The 13,472-nt window shown below is 43.9% G+C and overlaps 1 protein-coding gene across 2 annotated transcripts in view; it reads left to right on the forward strand.

Annotated features, from left to right (window-relative positions):
- The first annotated feature begins 578 nt into the window (after nt 1–578).
- The window catches only part of PPP2CB (protein phosphatase 2 catalytic subunit beta), a 33,269-nt gene continuing 20,375 nt past the window's right edge, over nt 579–13,472 (forward strand). The window contains exon 1 of one of the 2 annotated variants that reach the window (XM_082608840.1): nt 579–719. In XM_082608840.1, coding sequence (XP_082464966.1) covers nt 618–719 — 102 coding nt within the window. In that variant the 5' untranslated portion in view covers nt 579–617. The remainder of the gene's footprint in view (nt 720–13,472) is intronic. The other variant, XM_082608841.1, reaches the window with a different exon arrangement.

Below are 13,472 nucleotides of genomic sequence, written 5' to 3' on the forward strand. Positions count from 1 at the left end.
TGGGGACAGAATTCCCAGAGAAAAGGATGTGAAGGAAGAACCTGGAGCGCTTGGTCCGGACCCCAAGTGGAAAAGAATGACACAAAGTGGAAGAGCGAGAAAACGGAGCGACCCTCGGCCCCTCGGCCCGTTTCTCCGCCGAGCCACACGGGGGCGCTGCGCCCCTTCCCGCGTCCCGGGCCGCGGCGGCGCCGCCTGCTCGCCTTTTCCCGGCGGAAATGCCCGGGCGATGACGGACACCCGGAGGGAGGGGAGAGAAAGAGCGAGAGACAAGGAGCAAGGGAACCGGTAGCGGCTGGCGGGCGGGAGGCGGCGGTGGCAGGTGCCCATCGTCCGGCGGGAGCTGCGCGGAAGCCCCGCACCTCCCCGCGCCCTTCACCGACTCCTGGGGCGCGCGGCCCGACGGGCCAGGGCGGCCAGGGGTCTCCCGGAGGCCCTGCGCCCGGAGCCGCCCGCGGGGCTTGGGCGGGGCGCGGGGTCGCGCTCCCTGGCTCCTTCCTTTCCCGCTGGGAGCTGGAGGCGGCGGCGGCGCCGGGCGAGGGGAGCGGCGCCCGGGGCTGGGGCGCGCGGGGGCGGGGAGGGGGGCGGGAGGCAGCGGGGGAGGGGCTCGGGCCACCATGGACGACAAGGCGTTCACCAAAGAGCTGGACCAGTGGGTCGAGCAGCTGAACGAGTGTAAACAACTGAACGAGAACCAGGTGCGGACGCTGTGCGAAAAGGTGAGAGAAAAGGGGCGAGATGCGGGCGGGGACCCCGTTCCTCCTCCTCCCTCTCCCTCCTCTCTCTGCCCTCCCCCACCTCCCCTCCCCTCCCGGGACGTCCGCCCTGTGTCCGGCGCGCCGGTCCGGGAACCCGCAGGGCTGCGTCTCCGGCTTGGGCATCCTTCCCCGGGTGGGGTTGGGCACTTCCAGGACCCCCGGGGACCCAGCCCACGATCCGGACCGGACGCTCCCGGTCCTGGCCTGTGGGGTCCGGGGTAGGTGGACGGGGGCATTGTGGCACCCGGAATCCACGCCCTGAGTGTGATTGGGGTCGCCGACGCTCTTGTGGGGGGATTGCTGACACCCCAGCATTTCCCGTGCGGACTAGCAATCGTGGCGCTTTAGCTGGCCGGCAGATGAATCTCGTGCGGTGTCGAAATTGAAAATGCACCGAAAACGAACCTGGGTGTTGTGACTATCAACGCGCTGGGTAATACACCCAGGCTTTTTCTCAGGTGACTCGGGCCCATCAAAAATCAGTAAATTGGTATGCGTCAAGCGTTTGTTTGTAGAGAGGTGGGTGTGATGACAGACTGTGATTTTTAAAATAGAAGTTCACTTTAGTTGAGACAGATGGTGACTGGTCTTCACGTTGAGAGGCTCTTTGGAAGCAAAAAATTGTTGATTTTCAGAAACAAGACGGCAAGTCTTAAGTTTGGCAACAGTGCTTGCCTGAGATGTTTAATGGGGTATGTTTTTCGTGCAGGCTAGCACTTTTCAGAAAGTTATTTCTATTATATGTAAGATTTTTTTCATTTCCAGAAAGTAATAAAATATGCAGGTGGTTTACTGTTGCTCTTGATAGTGTGAGCTGAGACAACTTTCTGAATTCTGTGTGCATTGTTTTCTTAACCACTGTAATTATTCCGGACTTTCCATCTTACTTTTCTCATTCATCTTTTATGTAGTTTGGACTAAATAATTTTTATGTAAAAAGGTCCCATGTGAAGGAGTAACGAAGTTATTTATTCTTTAATGTTTTGGGGTTTTGGGGTTTTTTTTTTAAGCCAGAATCCGTAAGACTTTCTTCATGATTGTGTTTGGAAGTCAGGATGCCCCAGAAAAGCACTAAAGAAAGAAAGATTTTGTCATTATTATTTATAGGGTACCCTTAAAATTAAGCATCTTAGGAATGGAGGAGTAATAGCTAATATTAAGTAGTTAGAATAGTGTTTTTTAACTAAGTGTAATGTTGCTTAGGGCCTTTATGTATTAACTTTTTGAAGTGTAGTTAATTTACAGTGTGTTAGTTTCAAGTATACAGCAAAGTGATTCAGTTTTTTTGAATTTTTGAATTTCATTGTACTTACTTTTTTATACAGCAGGTTCTTATTAGTCATCCATTTTATACATATTACTGTATACATATTAATCCCAATCGCCCAATTCATCACACCACCACCACCACCCGCCCCCCGCAACCGCTTTGTGCCCGTGGTGTTCTCTACATCTGTGTCTCAATTTCTGCCCTGCAAACCGGTTCATCTGTACCATTTTTCTAGGTTCCACAAATATGTGTTAATATACGATATTTGTTTTTCTGACTTACTTCACTCTTTATGACAGTCTCTAGGTCCATCCACGTCTCTACAAATGACCCTATTTCGTTCCTTTTTATGGCTGAGTAATATTCCATTGTATATATGTACCACATCTTCTTTATCCATTCATCCATTGCTGGGCATTTAGGTTGCTTCCATGACCTGGCTATTGTAAATAGTGCTGCAATGAACATTGGGGTGCATGTGTCTTTTTGAATTATGGTTTTCTCTGGGTATATGCCCGGTAGTGGGATTGCTGGGTCATATGGTAATTCTATTTTTAGTTTTATAAGGAACCTCCATGCTGTTCTCCATAGTGGCTGTATCAATTTACATTGCCACCAACAGTGCAAGAGGGTTCCCTTTGCTCCACACCCTCTCCAGCATTTGCTGTTTGTAGATTTTCTGATGATGCCCATTCTAACTGGTGTGAAGTGATACCTCACTGTAGTTTGATTTGCATTTCTCTAATAATTAGTGACGTTGAGCAGCTTTTCATCATGTGCTTCTTGGCCATCTGTATGTCTTCTTTGGAGAAGTGTCTATTCAGGTCCTCTGCCCATTTTTGGATTGGATTGTTTCTTTTTTTAATATTGAGCTGCATGAGCTGTTTATATATTTTGGAGATTAATCCTTTGTCCGTTGATTCGTTTGCAGATATTTTCTCTCATTCTGAGGGTTGTCTTTTCGTCTTGTTTATGGTTTCCTTTGCTATGCAAAAGCTCTTAAGTTTCATTAAGTCCCATTTGTTTATTTTTTTTATTTCCATTACTCTAGGAGGTGGATCAAAAAAGATCTTGCGGGCTTCCCTGGTGGTGCGGTGGTTGAGAGTCCGCCTGCCGATGCAGGGGACACGGGTTCGTGCCCCGGTCCAGGAGAATCCCACATGCCGCGGAGCGGCTGGGCCCGTGAGCCATGGCCGCTGATCCTGCGCGTCCGGAGCCTGTGCTCCGCAACGGGAGAGGCCACAACAACAAGAGGCCCGCGTACCACAAAAAAAAAAAAAAAAAAACATCTTGCTGTGATTTATGTCAAAGAGTGTTCTTCCTATGTTTTCCTCTTAAGAGTTTTATAGTGACCGGTCTTACATTTAGGTCTCTAATCCATTTTGAGGTTTTTTTTGTGGATGGTGTTAGGGAGTGTTCTAATTTCATTCTTTTACATGTAGCTGTCCAGTTTTCCCAGCACCACTTACTGAAGAGACTGTCTTTTCTCCACTGTATATTCTTGCCTCCTTTGTCATAGATTAGTTGACCATAGGTGCGTGGGTTTATCTCTGGGCGTTCTATCTTGTTCCATTGATCTGTTTCTGTTTTTGTGCCAGTACCATATTGTCTTGATTACTGTAGCTTTGTAGTATATATAGTCTGAAGTCAGGGAGTCTGATTCCTCCAGATCCATTTTTTTCCCTCACGACTGCTTTGGCTATTCGGGATCTTTTGTGTCTCCATACAAATTTTAAGATTTTTTTGTTTTAGTTCTGTAAAAAATGCCGTTGGTAATTTGATAGGGATTGCATTGAATCTGTAGATTGCTTTGGGACAAATACCAACAATATTGATTCTTCCAATCCAAGAACATGGTATATCTCTCTATCTGTTGGTATCATCTTTAATTTCTTTCATCAGTGTCTTATAGTTTTCTGCATACAGGTGTTTTGTCTCCCTAGGTAGGTTTATTCCTAGGTATTTTATTCTTTTTGTTGCAATGGTAAATGGGAGTGTTTCCTTAATTTCTCTTTCAGATTTTTCATCGTTAGTGTATAGGAATGCAAGAGATTTCTGCACATTAATTTTGTATTCTGCAACTTTACCAAATTCATTGATTAGCTCTAGTAGTTTTCTGGTCGCATCTTTAGGATTCTGTATGTATAGTATCGTGTCATCTTCAAACAATGACAGTTTTTTTTTGTTTTTTTTGTTTTTGCTTTACGCGGGCCTCTCACTGTTGTGGCCTCTCCCATTGCGGAGCACAGGCTCCGGACGCGCAGGCTGAGTGACCATGGCTCATGGGCCTAGCTGCTCCGCGGCATGTGGGATCGTCCCGGACCGGGGCATGAACCCGCGTCCCCTGCATCGGCAGGCGGACTCTCAACCACTGAGCCACCAGGGAAGCCAACAATGACAGTTGTACTTCTTCTTTTCCAATTTGCATTCCTTTTATTTCTTTTTCTTCTCTGATTGCCGTGGCTAGGACTTTTCAAGACTATGTTGAATAATAGTGATGAGAGTGGACATCCTTGTCTTTTTCCTGATCTTAGAGGAAGTGCTTTCAGTTTTTCACCATTGAGAATGATGTTTGCTGTGGGTTTGTCATATCTGGCCTTTATTATGTTGAGGTAGGTATTATGTTGAGGTAGGTTCCTTCTATGCCCACTTTCTGGAGAGTTTTTATCATAAATGGGTGTTGAATTTTGTCAAAAGCTTTTTCTGCGTCTATTGAGATGATCCTATGGTTTTTATTCAATTTGTTAATATGGTGTATCACATTGATTGATTTGCGTATATTGAAGAATCCTTGCATCCCTGGGATAAATCCCACTTGATCATGGTGTATGATGCTTTTAATCTGTTGTTGGATTCTGTTTTCTAGTATTCTGTTGAGGATTTTTGCATCTATATTCATGAGTGATATTGGTCTGTAATTTTTTTTTTTGTAGTATTTTTGCCTGGTTTTGGTATCAGGGTGAGGGTGACCTCCTAGAATGAGTTTGGGAGTGTTCCTATGCACATTTTTGGAAGAGTTTAAGAAGGATGGGTGTTAGCTCTTCTCTAAATGTTTGATAAAATTCACCTGTGAAGCCATCTAGTCCTGGACTTTTATTTGTTGGAAGATTTTTAATCACAGTGTCAATTTCCTTACTTGTAATTGGTCTGTTCATATTTTCTATTTCTTCTTGGTTCAGTCTTGGAAGGTTATACCTTCCTAATAATTTGTCCATTTCTTCCAGGTTTTCCATTTTATTGGCATAGAGTTGTTTGTAGTAGTCTCTTAGGATGCTTTGTATTTCTGTGGTGTCTGTTGTAACTTCTCCTTTCTCATTTCTAGTTTTATTGATGTGAGTCCTCTCCCTCTTTTTCTTTTTCTTGATGAGTCTGGCAAATGGTTTATCAATTTTGTTTATCTTCTCAAAGAACCAGCTTTTAGTTTTATTGATCTTTGCTATTGTTTTCTTTGTTTCTATTTCATCTATTTCTACTCTGATCTTTATGATTTCTTTCCTCCTGCTAACTTTGGGTTTTGTTTGTTCTTCTTTCTCTAGTTCCTTTAGGTGTAAGGTTAGATTGCTTATTTGAGGTTTTTCCTGTTTCTTGAGGTAGGCTTATACTGTATAGCTATACTGTATAGCTATAGTTCCCTCTTAGAACTGCTTTTGCTGCATCCCATAAGTTTTGGATCATCGTGTTTTCATTGTCATTTGTTTCTAGGTATTCTTTGATTTCTTCAGTGATCTCTTGGTTATTTAGTAATGTATTGTTTAGCCTCCATGTGTTTGTGTTTTTTACGTTTTTTTCCCTGTAATTCATTTCTAATCTCATAGCATTGTGGTCAGAAAAGATGCTTGATATGATTTCAATTTTCTTAAATTTACTGAGGCTTGATTTGTGGCCCAAGATGTGATCTATCCTGGAGAATGTTCCGTACACACTTGAGAAGAAAGTGTAATCTGCTGTTTTCGGATGGAATGTCCTATAAATATCAATTAAATTTATCTGGTCTGTTGTGTCATTTAAAGCTCCTGTTTCCTTATTTATTTTCATTTTGGATGATCTGTCCATTGGTGTAAGTGAGGTGTTAAAGTCCCCCACTGTTATTGTGTTACTGTTGATTTCCTCTTTTATGGCTGTTAGCATTTGCCTTATGTATTGAGGTGCTTTCTGTGTTGGATGCATATATATTTATAATTGTTATATCTTCTTCTTGGATTGATCCTTTAATCTTTATGTAGTTTCCTTCCTTGTCTCTTGTAACATTCTTTATTTTAAAATCTATTTTATCTAATATGAGTATAGCTACTCCAGCTTTCTTTTGATTTCCATTTGCATGGAATATCTTTTTCCATCCCCTCACTTTCAGTCTGTGTGTGTCCCTAGGTCTGAAGTGGGTCTCTTGTAGACAGCATATATATGGGTCTTGTTTTTGTATCCATTCAGCAAGCCTGAGTCTTTTGTTTGGAGCATTTAATCCATTCATGTTTAAGGTAATTATCGATAGGCATGTTTCTATGACCATTTTCTTAATTGTTTTGGGTTTGTTTTTGTAGGTCCTTTTCTTCTCTTGTGTTTCCCACTTAGAGAAGTTCCTTTAGCATTTGTTGTAGAGCTGGTTTGGTGGTGCTGAATTCTCATAGCTTTTGCTTGTCTGTAAAGATTTTAATTTCTCTGTCGGATCTGAATGAGATCCTTGCCTGTTAGAGTAATCTTGGTTGTAGGTTGTTCCCTTTCATCACTTTAAATATGTCGTGCCACTCCCTTTTGGCTTGTAGAGTTTCTGCTGAGAAATCAGCTGTTAACCTTATGGGAGCTCCCTTGTATGTTACTTGTCATTTTTCCCTTGCTGCTGTCAATAATTTTTCTTTGTCTTTAATTTTTGCCAATTTGCTTACTATGTGTCTCGGCGTGTTTCTCCTTGGGTTTATCCTGTATGGGACTTGCTGTGCTTCCCGGACTTGGGTGGCTATTTCCTTTCCCACATTAGGGAAGTTTTCGACTGTAGTCTCTTCAAATATTTTCTCGGGTCCTTTCTCTCTCTCTTCTCCTTCTGGGACCCTTATAACGCGAATGTTGTTGCATTTAATGTTGTCCCAGAGGGCTCTTAGGCTGTCTTCATTTCTTTCCATTCTTTCTTCTTTATTCTTTTCCGCAGCAGTGAATTCCACCATTCTGTCTTCCAGGTCACTTATCCGTTTTTCTGTCTCAGTTATTCTGCTATTGATTCCTTCTAGTGTAGTTTTCATTTCAGTTATTGTATTGTTCTTCTCTGTTTGTTTGTTCTTTAATTCTTCTAGGTCTTTGTTAAACATTTCTTGCATCTTCTTGATCTTTGCCTCCATTCTTTTTCCAAGGTCCTGGATCATCTTCACTATCATTATTCTGAATTCTTTTTCTGGAAGGTTGCCTATCTCCCTTCATTTCGTTGTTTTTCTGGGGTTTAATCTTGTTCTTTCATCTGGTACATAACCCTCTGCCTTTTCATCTTGTCTATCTTTCTGTGAATGTGGTTCTTGTTCCAAGGCTGCAGGATTGTAGTCCTTCTTGCTTCTGCTGTCTGCCCTCTGGTGGATGAGGCTATCTAAGAGGCTTGTGCAAGTTTCCTGATGGGAGGGACTGGTGGTGGGAAGAGTTGGGTGTTGCTCTGGTGGGCAGAGCTCAGTAAAACTTTAATCCTCTTGACTGCTGATGGGTGGGGCTGGGTTCCCTCCTTGTTGGTTGTTTGGCCTGAGGCAACCCAACACTGAAGCCTACCTGGGCTCTTTGGTGGGGCTAATGGTGGATGGACTCTGGGAGGGCTCACATCAAGGAGCACTTCCCAGAACCTCTGCTGCTAGTTTCCTTGTCCTCACAGCCACAGCAACCCCCTGTGTCTGCAGGAGACCCTCCAACACTAGCAGGTAGGTCTGGTTCGGTCTCCCCTGGGGTCACTGCTCCTTCCCCTGGGTCCCGATGCGCACACCACTTTGTGTGTGCCCTCCAAGAGTGGGGTCTCTGTTTCCCCCAGTCCTGCAATCAAATCCCGCTAGCCTTCAAAGTCTGATTCTCTAGGAATTCCTCCTCCCGTTGCTGGACCCCCAGCTTCGGAAGCCTGACATGGGGCTCAGAACCTTCACTCCAGTGGGTGGACTTCTGTGATGTAAGTGTTCTACAGTCTGTGAGTCACCCACCCAGCAGTTATGGGATTTGATTCTACTGTGATTGCGCCCCTCCTACCGTCTCATTGTGGCCTCTCCTTTGTCTTTGGATGTGGGGTATCTTTATTGGTGAGTTCCAGTGTCTTCCTGTCGATGACTGTCCAGCAGCTAGTTGTGATTCTGGTGCTCTCGCAAGAGAGAGTGAGTGCACGTCCTTCTACTCCGCCATCTTGGTTCAGGGCCAGGTGATTCAGTTTTACATATATATATATATATATATATATATATATATATATATATTCTTTTTCAGATTCTCTCTTGTATTAAAGGTTATTACAAGATATTGAGTATAGTTCCCTGGGCTGTACAGTAGGTCCTTGTTCATCTATTTTATATATAGTAGTGTGTATATGTTAATCCCAAACTCCTAATTTATCCCCCCCCATCCACTTTGGTAACCATAAGTTTATTTTCTGTGTCTGTGAGTCTATTAAATAACTATATGTTGACTCGAGGATTTAGTTCTGTAAATAGAACTGCCAAGCAAATGGTATTTTTGTGTTTCTGAAACAAATTGTTTACTTACTGCTTCAAGTTCGACATTCAGTTTTCTTGTGGGATAAACTATAATTTCATGGTTTAGAATATATGTTTTAAATCAATCTCTCAGGCTCTAGTGTCAGGTGAAATATCCAGTTCTGAAAGTAGTTGAGTCAGTTAACCTCACTGTGAACAGTAGATGTAGACTTGAAGTAATGGGCAAAGTTGGTAGTTGAATTGGTTTTACCTTTGACTCTCTACTAATTTTAAGATGTCTTCCTGGAGAAGAATGTTGTACCCCGGCTCAGTCACACTTGAGCCTTAATCACTTGAGCAAGCTTTCTGAGTTTGCCCAGAGAGATTATTTTAACCTCAGCCCCTAAATAAATTGGACTACCCATCTCTAGGACCTCTGAGGTATATTTAAGCTGGTATCTTACCCACTTCTTTCTTTGTATACTTGTACTTTTCCACTAAGCATGTTTTTTTTTTTCGTTGCGGAGCACAGGCTCCGGACGTGCAGGCTCAGCGGCCATGGCTCACGGGCCCAGCCGCTCTGCAGCATGTGGGATCTTCCCGGACCGGGGCATGAACCCGTGTCCCCTGCATCGGCAGGCGGACTCTCAACCACTGCGCCACCAGGGAAGCTCTAAGCATGATTTTTTAAGTGAAAATCTCCTGTCATTCATCTTTGTCCTCCACCCCTTTGATGGGGTTGCCGATGGGCTGGAGAAGAGTGACAGTAGCCCTTCCTCGTTACCCCCTGAGCAGTGCTTAGTGCGGCAGCCGCCTTCTAGCGGCTGTGGTGAACCTCTGTGGTGTATATTTTCTGCCTTCTAACCTTAGTCTAAAGTTCCATTTTATTTCCCTACCTCTACCCGCCTTTTTCCTGCCAAGTGCAGTGTTTGTTTATAGCAAACTCTAGTAGGCAGCCTGAGTTCAAACCCTGGCTCCACAGCTTGATGGCTGCCAGTCTCTGCACCTCTGACTCCTTATCTAAGACAGGGATGATAGTACTTGCTGATCTCCTGGGGCGGTTGTATTAAGATACTACTGGTGTAAAGTCCTGACCAGAAATTAGCAATGAGTATTAAATGAAGAAAAGCTAAAAATAAAAGTAGCTATTTGATCTTGTTTTAAATGTCATCCGATTTTCTTTTGGAAAAAGATGCAAAATAAGTAGATGTGTTGATATGACTTCTCTGTGGAGAATGTACTTCAAAAGAGGTTTTCTTGGGCCTCCCTGGTGGCGCAGTGGTTGAGAGTCCGCCTGCCGATGCAGGGGATACGGGTTCGTGCCCCGGTCTGGGAGGATCCCATATGCCGCGGAGCGGCTGGGCCCGTGAGCCATGGCCGCTGGGCCTGCGCATCCGGAGCCTGTGCTCCGCAATGGGAGAGGCCACAACAGTGAGAGGCCCGCATACCGCAAAAAGAAAAAAAAAAAAAAAAAAAAAGAGGTTTTCTATATAGTGGTTCTAGAACTCTGAAAAATGCAGTTTCATTATATCTTTTTTAAATTTTATTATTTATTTATTTTTTTTTTGGCTGCGTTGGGTCCTCGTTGCTGCGTGCGGGCTTTCTCTAGTTGCGGTGAGCGGGAGCTACTCTTTGTCGCGGTACACGGGCTTCTCATTACAGTGGCTTCTCTTGTTGCAGAGCACGGGCCCTAGAGCATGCGGGCTTCAGTAGTTGTGGCAGTTGGCCTCAGTAGTTGTGGCTCAGTAGTTGTGGCAGTTGGCCTCAGTAGTTGTGGCTCGAGGGCTCTGGAGCGCAGACTCAGTAGTTGGGGCGCACAGGCTTAGTTGCTCTGCGACATGTGGGATCTTCCCGGACCAGGGCTCGAACCCGTGTCCCCTGCATTGGGGGCAGGCATATAGAAAGAATATAAGAGACAGTAAAAAGTCAAATCTAATTGTAAATATCATCTTTTTGTTTAATTCTTTGTAACTAGATTTTAGGTTTTTTTTTTTTTTTAAGTAACATGATTTTTTTGGAGTCTGTTAGAAATACTGTTCTATAGAAAGTTACATCATTGTGAGGGTGATTTCTCCCTCAAAATTAAATTCTTATTCTAACTCAGATTGCCTAAAACGTGAAGGAGTGAGCTGAAATTAAGACCAAAGTGGTACTGGAAAGGGCCTCCCTGGTGGCGCAGTGGTTGAGAGTCCGCCTGCCGATGCAGGGGATACGGGTTCGTGCCCCGGTCTGGGAGGATCCCATATGCCGCGGAGCGGCTGGGCCCGTGAGCCATGGCCGCTGGGCCTGCGCATCCGGAGCCTGTGCTCCGCAACGGGAGAGGCCACAACAGTGAGAGGCCCGCATACCGCAAAAAAAAAAAAAAAAAAAAAGTGGTACTGGAAAAAGCCCTGTTTTGAGGTAGTGGCCAAAATAAAACCCATCCTAATGCCAATTGGAGAACAGCAACACAAAATATGGGCATGAATGATATGGTATGTCTGGCCTTCAAGATTAATGTCTGTCTAGAGAAAAACAGTTTGCATAAACTAGTTAAGGCATGTCTTCCAAGAAGACGACTAGCTCTTAACGTGAACTTAAAGTAGCAGTCCATCTTTGGGGCTGATTGCACATTTGACTCGTGTTACGTGTGTAGAGAGATTGCTTCTGCCATTTGTTTCTGCAACAGCAGTGTGCCCAGTGATTTACAAGGATAGTGTGCCTGGAGAGCCAGTCTGGCACTGTCAAGGACATGCTGTGACTAGAACTTTTTTTTTTTTTTTTTTTTTTTTGGCAGTACGCGGGCCTTTCACTGTCGTGGCCTCTCCCGTTGCGGAGCACAGGCTCTGGACGCGCAGGCTCAGCGGCCATGGCTCACGGGCCCAGCCGGTCCGCGGCATGTGGGATCTTCCCGGACCGGGGCACGAACCCGTGTCCCCTGCATCGGCAGGCAGACTCTCAACCACTGCGCCACCAGGGAAGCCCATACTAGAACTATTTTTTATTTATTTATTTATTTATTTATTTATTTATTTATTTATTTATGGCTGTGTCGGGTCTTCGTTTCTGTGCGAGGGCTTTCTCCAGTTGTGGCAAGTGGGGGCCACTCCTCATCGCGGTGCGCGGGCCTCTCACTATCACGGCCTCTCTTGCTGCGGAGCACAGGCTCCAGACGCGCAGGCTCAGTAATTGTGGCTCACGGGGCCAGCTGCTCCGTGGCATGTGGGATCTTCCCAGACCAGGGCTCGAACCCGTGTGTCATGCATTGGCAGGCGGACTCTCAACTACTGTGCCCCCAGGGAAGCCCTAGAACTATTTTTACCATTTGTTTGGTAGAGTCTCAGGAAGAGAACGTTTTGAGGCTCTTGGACCTGGTGAACTTCATTTTACCCTGGAGACCCTTGGTGATGATGTGCGAAGTAGGGAGGGAACTTCAGCCTGTTTGTGCGCTAGCAGGTCATACAGTGCCTCCTTAGACAAGTTTGAGGTTCGTGTAGATAAACATGTAAATGTTACATGGGACCAATGGTTGTGTTCCTGGGTCCTGGCCTCAGCGTTGAAATAAGCAGAAGTATCTGTAGGAGATTACTTTACTTCATTAATGTGAAATAGCATGCTTAAATTGTGGAATGCCTTAAACTATCTTAATGAAAATTACTGATAGATCCTGGTTAAAAATGGGGACTTCCCTGGTGGTCCAGTGGGTGAGACTCTGCGCTCCCAATGCTGGGGGCCTGGGTTCGATCCCTGGTCAGGGAACTAGATGCCACATGCTGCAACTAAGAGTTCAAATGCCGCAACTAAAACATCCCGCACGCCGCAACAAAAATCCCACGTGCCGTAACTAAAACCGGGCACAGCCAAATAAATAAATACTAAAAAAAGAAAAAAAGAAAAAAAAAAGATCCTAATAAAAATCAATGATTTTTCTGAGTCGAGAAAACTCTTTCGATTACTTTTCTTTAATAGTTTGTAGCTAAAAGTGGTGGTCTTAACAGCCAAAAAGCTTTTAACTATTAACTTTCATTTTAACTTCTCTTGAGCAAGGGTTAGTGCCAGCTCTAGTGGCCATTGATATAGTTCAAAATGCAGTAACATAGATAGAAAGTAGCTCGTTTCTACTATAACAAAGAATGACATGATTACAGTGGAATATGACGTTAAAACCCAATTTTACTGACTGAACAAATCATCATTTTCCGTGCTTATCTAAGCCAACCTTTCATAGCAGACAGGTAAAGAAACTAAAGCAAACTAGACTAGCATGAACTACTGCTAATGACTGGAAAACAGACCTTTTAAAATCAGTTCATCACGTCTTGACTTTACATATGTGTAAAATCATGTTCATAGAAAAAATGAAGATACATTATAAATGTTTCACATGGAGTAGTTTTATTCGCAACATATGCCTTTTATTCTACTTTGAAGATCTTGCAGATATTTTTCCTTCAGTGTTTTTTTTTTTTCAGGACAAATGCTCTGAAGGACTTGGTGAATGAAGTCCTCTTTGATGAAAGGAAACCAAAATACCAGAAATTGAAGATAAAATTAATGCCAAAACAATCACTGCCCTTTAGACTATGTAAACTATATTTCTGAACTTAGATTTTTTAAGAAAAATGGCATTAAAATCACTGTCATCTTCAAAGAAGGCTAAGTCAGAGCTGCAACAGCATTTCACATTTAGTTTGGGGGTTTTTCCTCATATATATATATATATATATATATATATATATATATATATATATGTATTTTTTTGGCTGCGCCAGGTCTTAGTTGCAGCACACAGGATCTTTAGTTGCGGCATGCGGGATCTAGTTCCCT

Source organism: Mesoplodon mirus, assembly GCF_964341445.2.
Source record: "Mesoplodon mirus genome assembly, chromosome: 20".
In the NCBI taxonomy this organism is placed as follows: Eukaryota; Metazoa; Chordata; class Mammalia; order Artiodactyla; family Ziphiidae; genus Mesoplodon; species Mesoplodon mirus.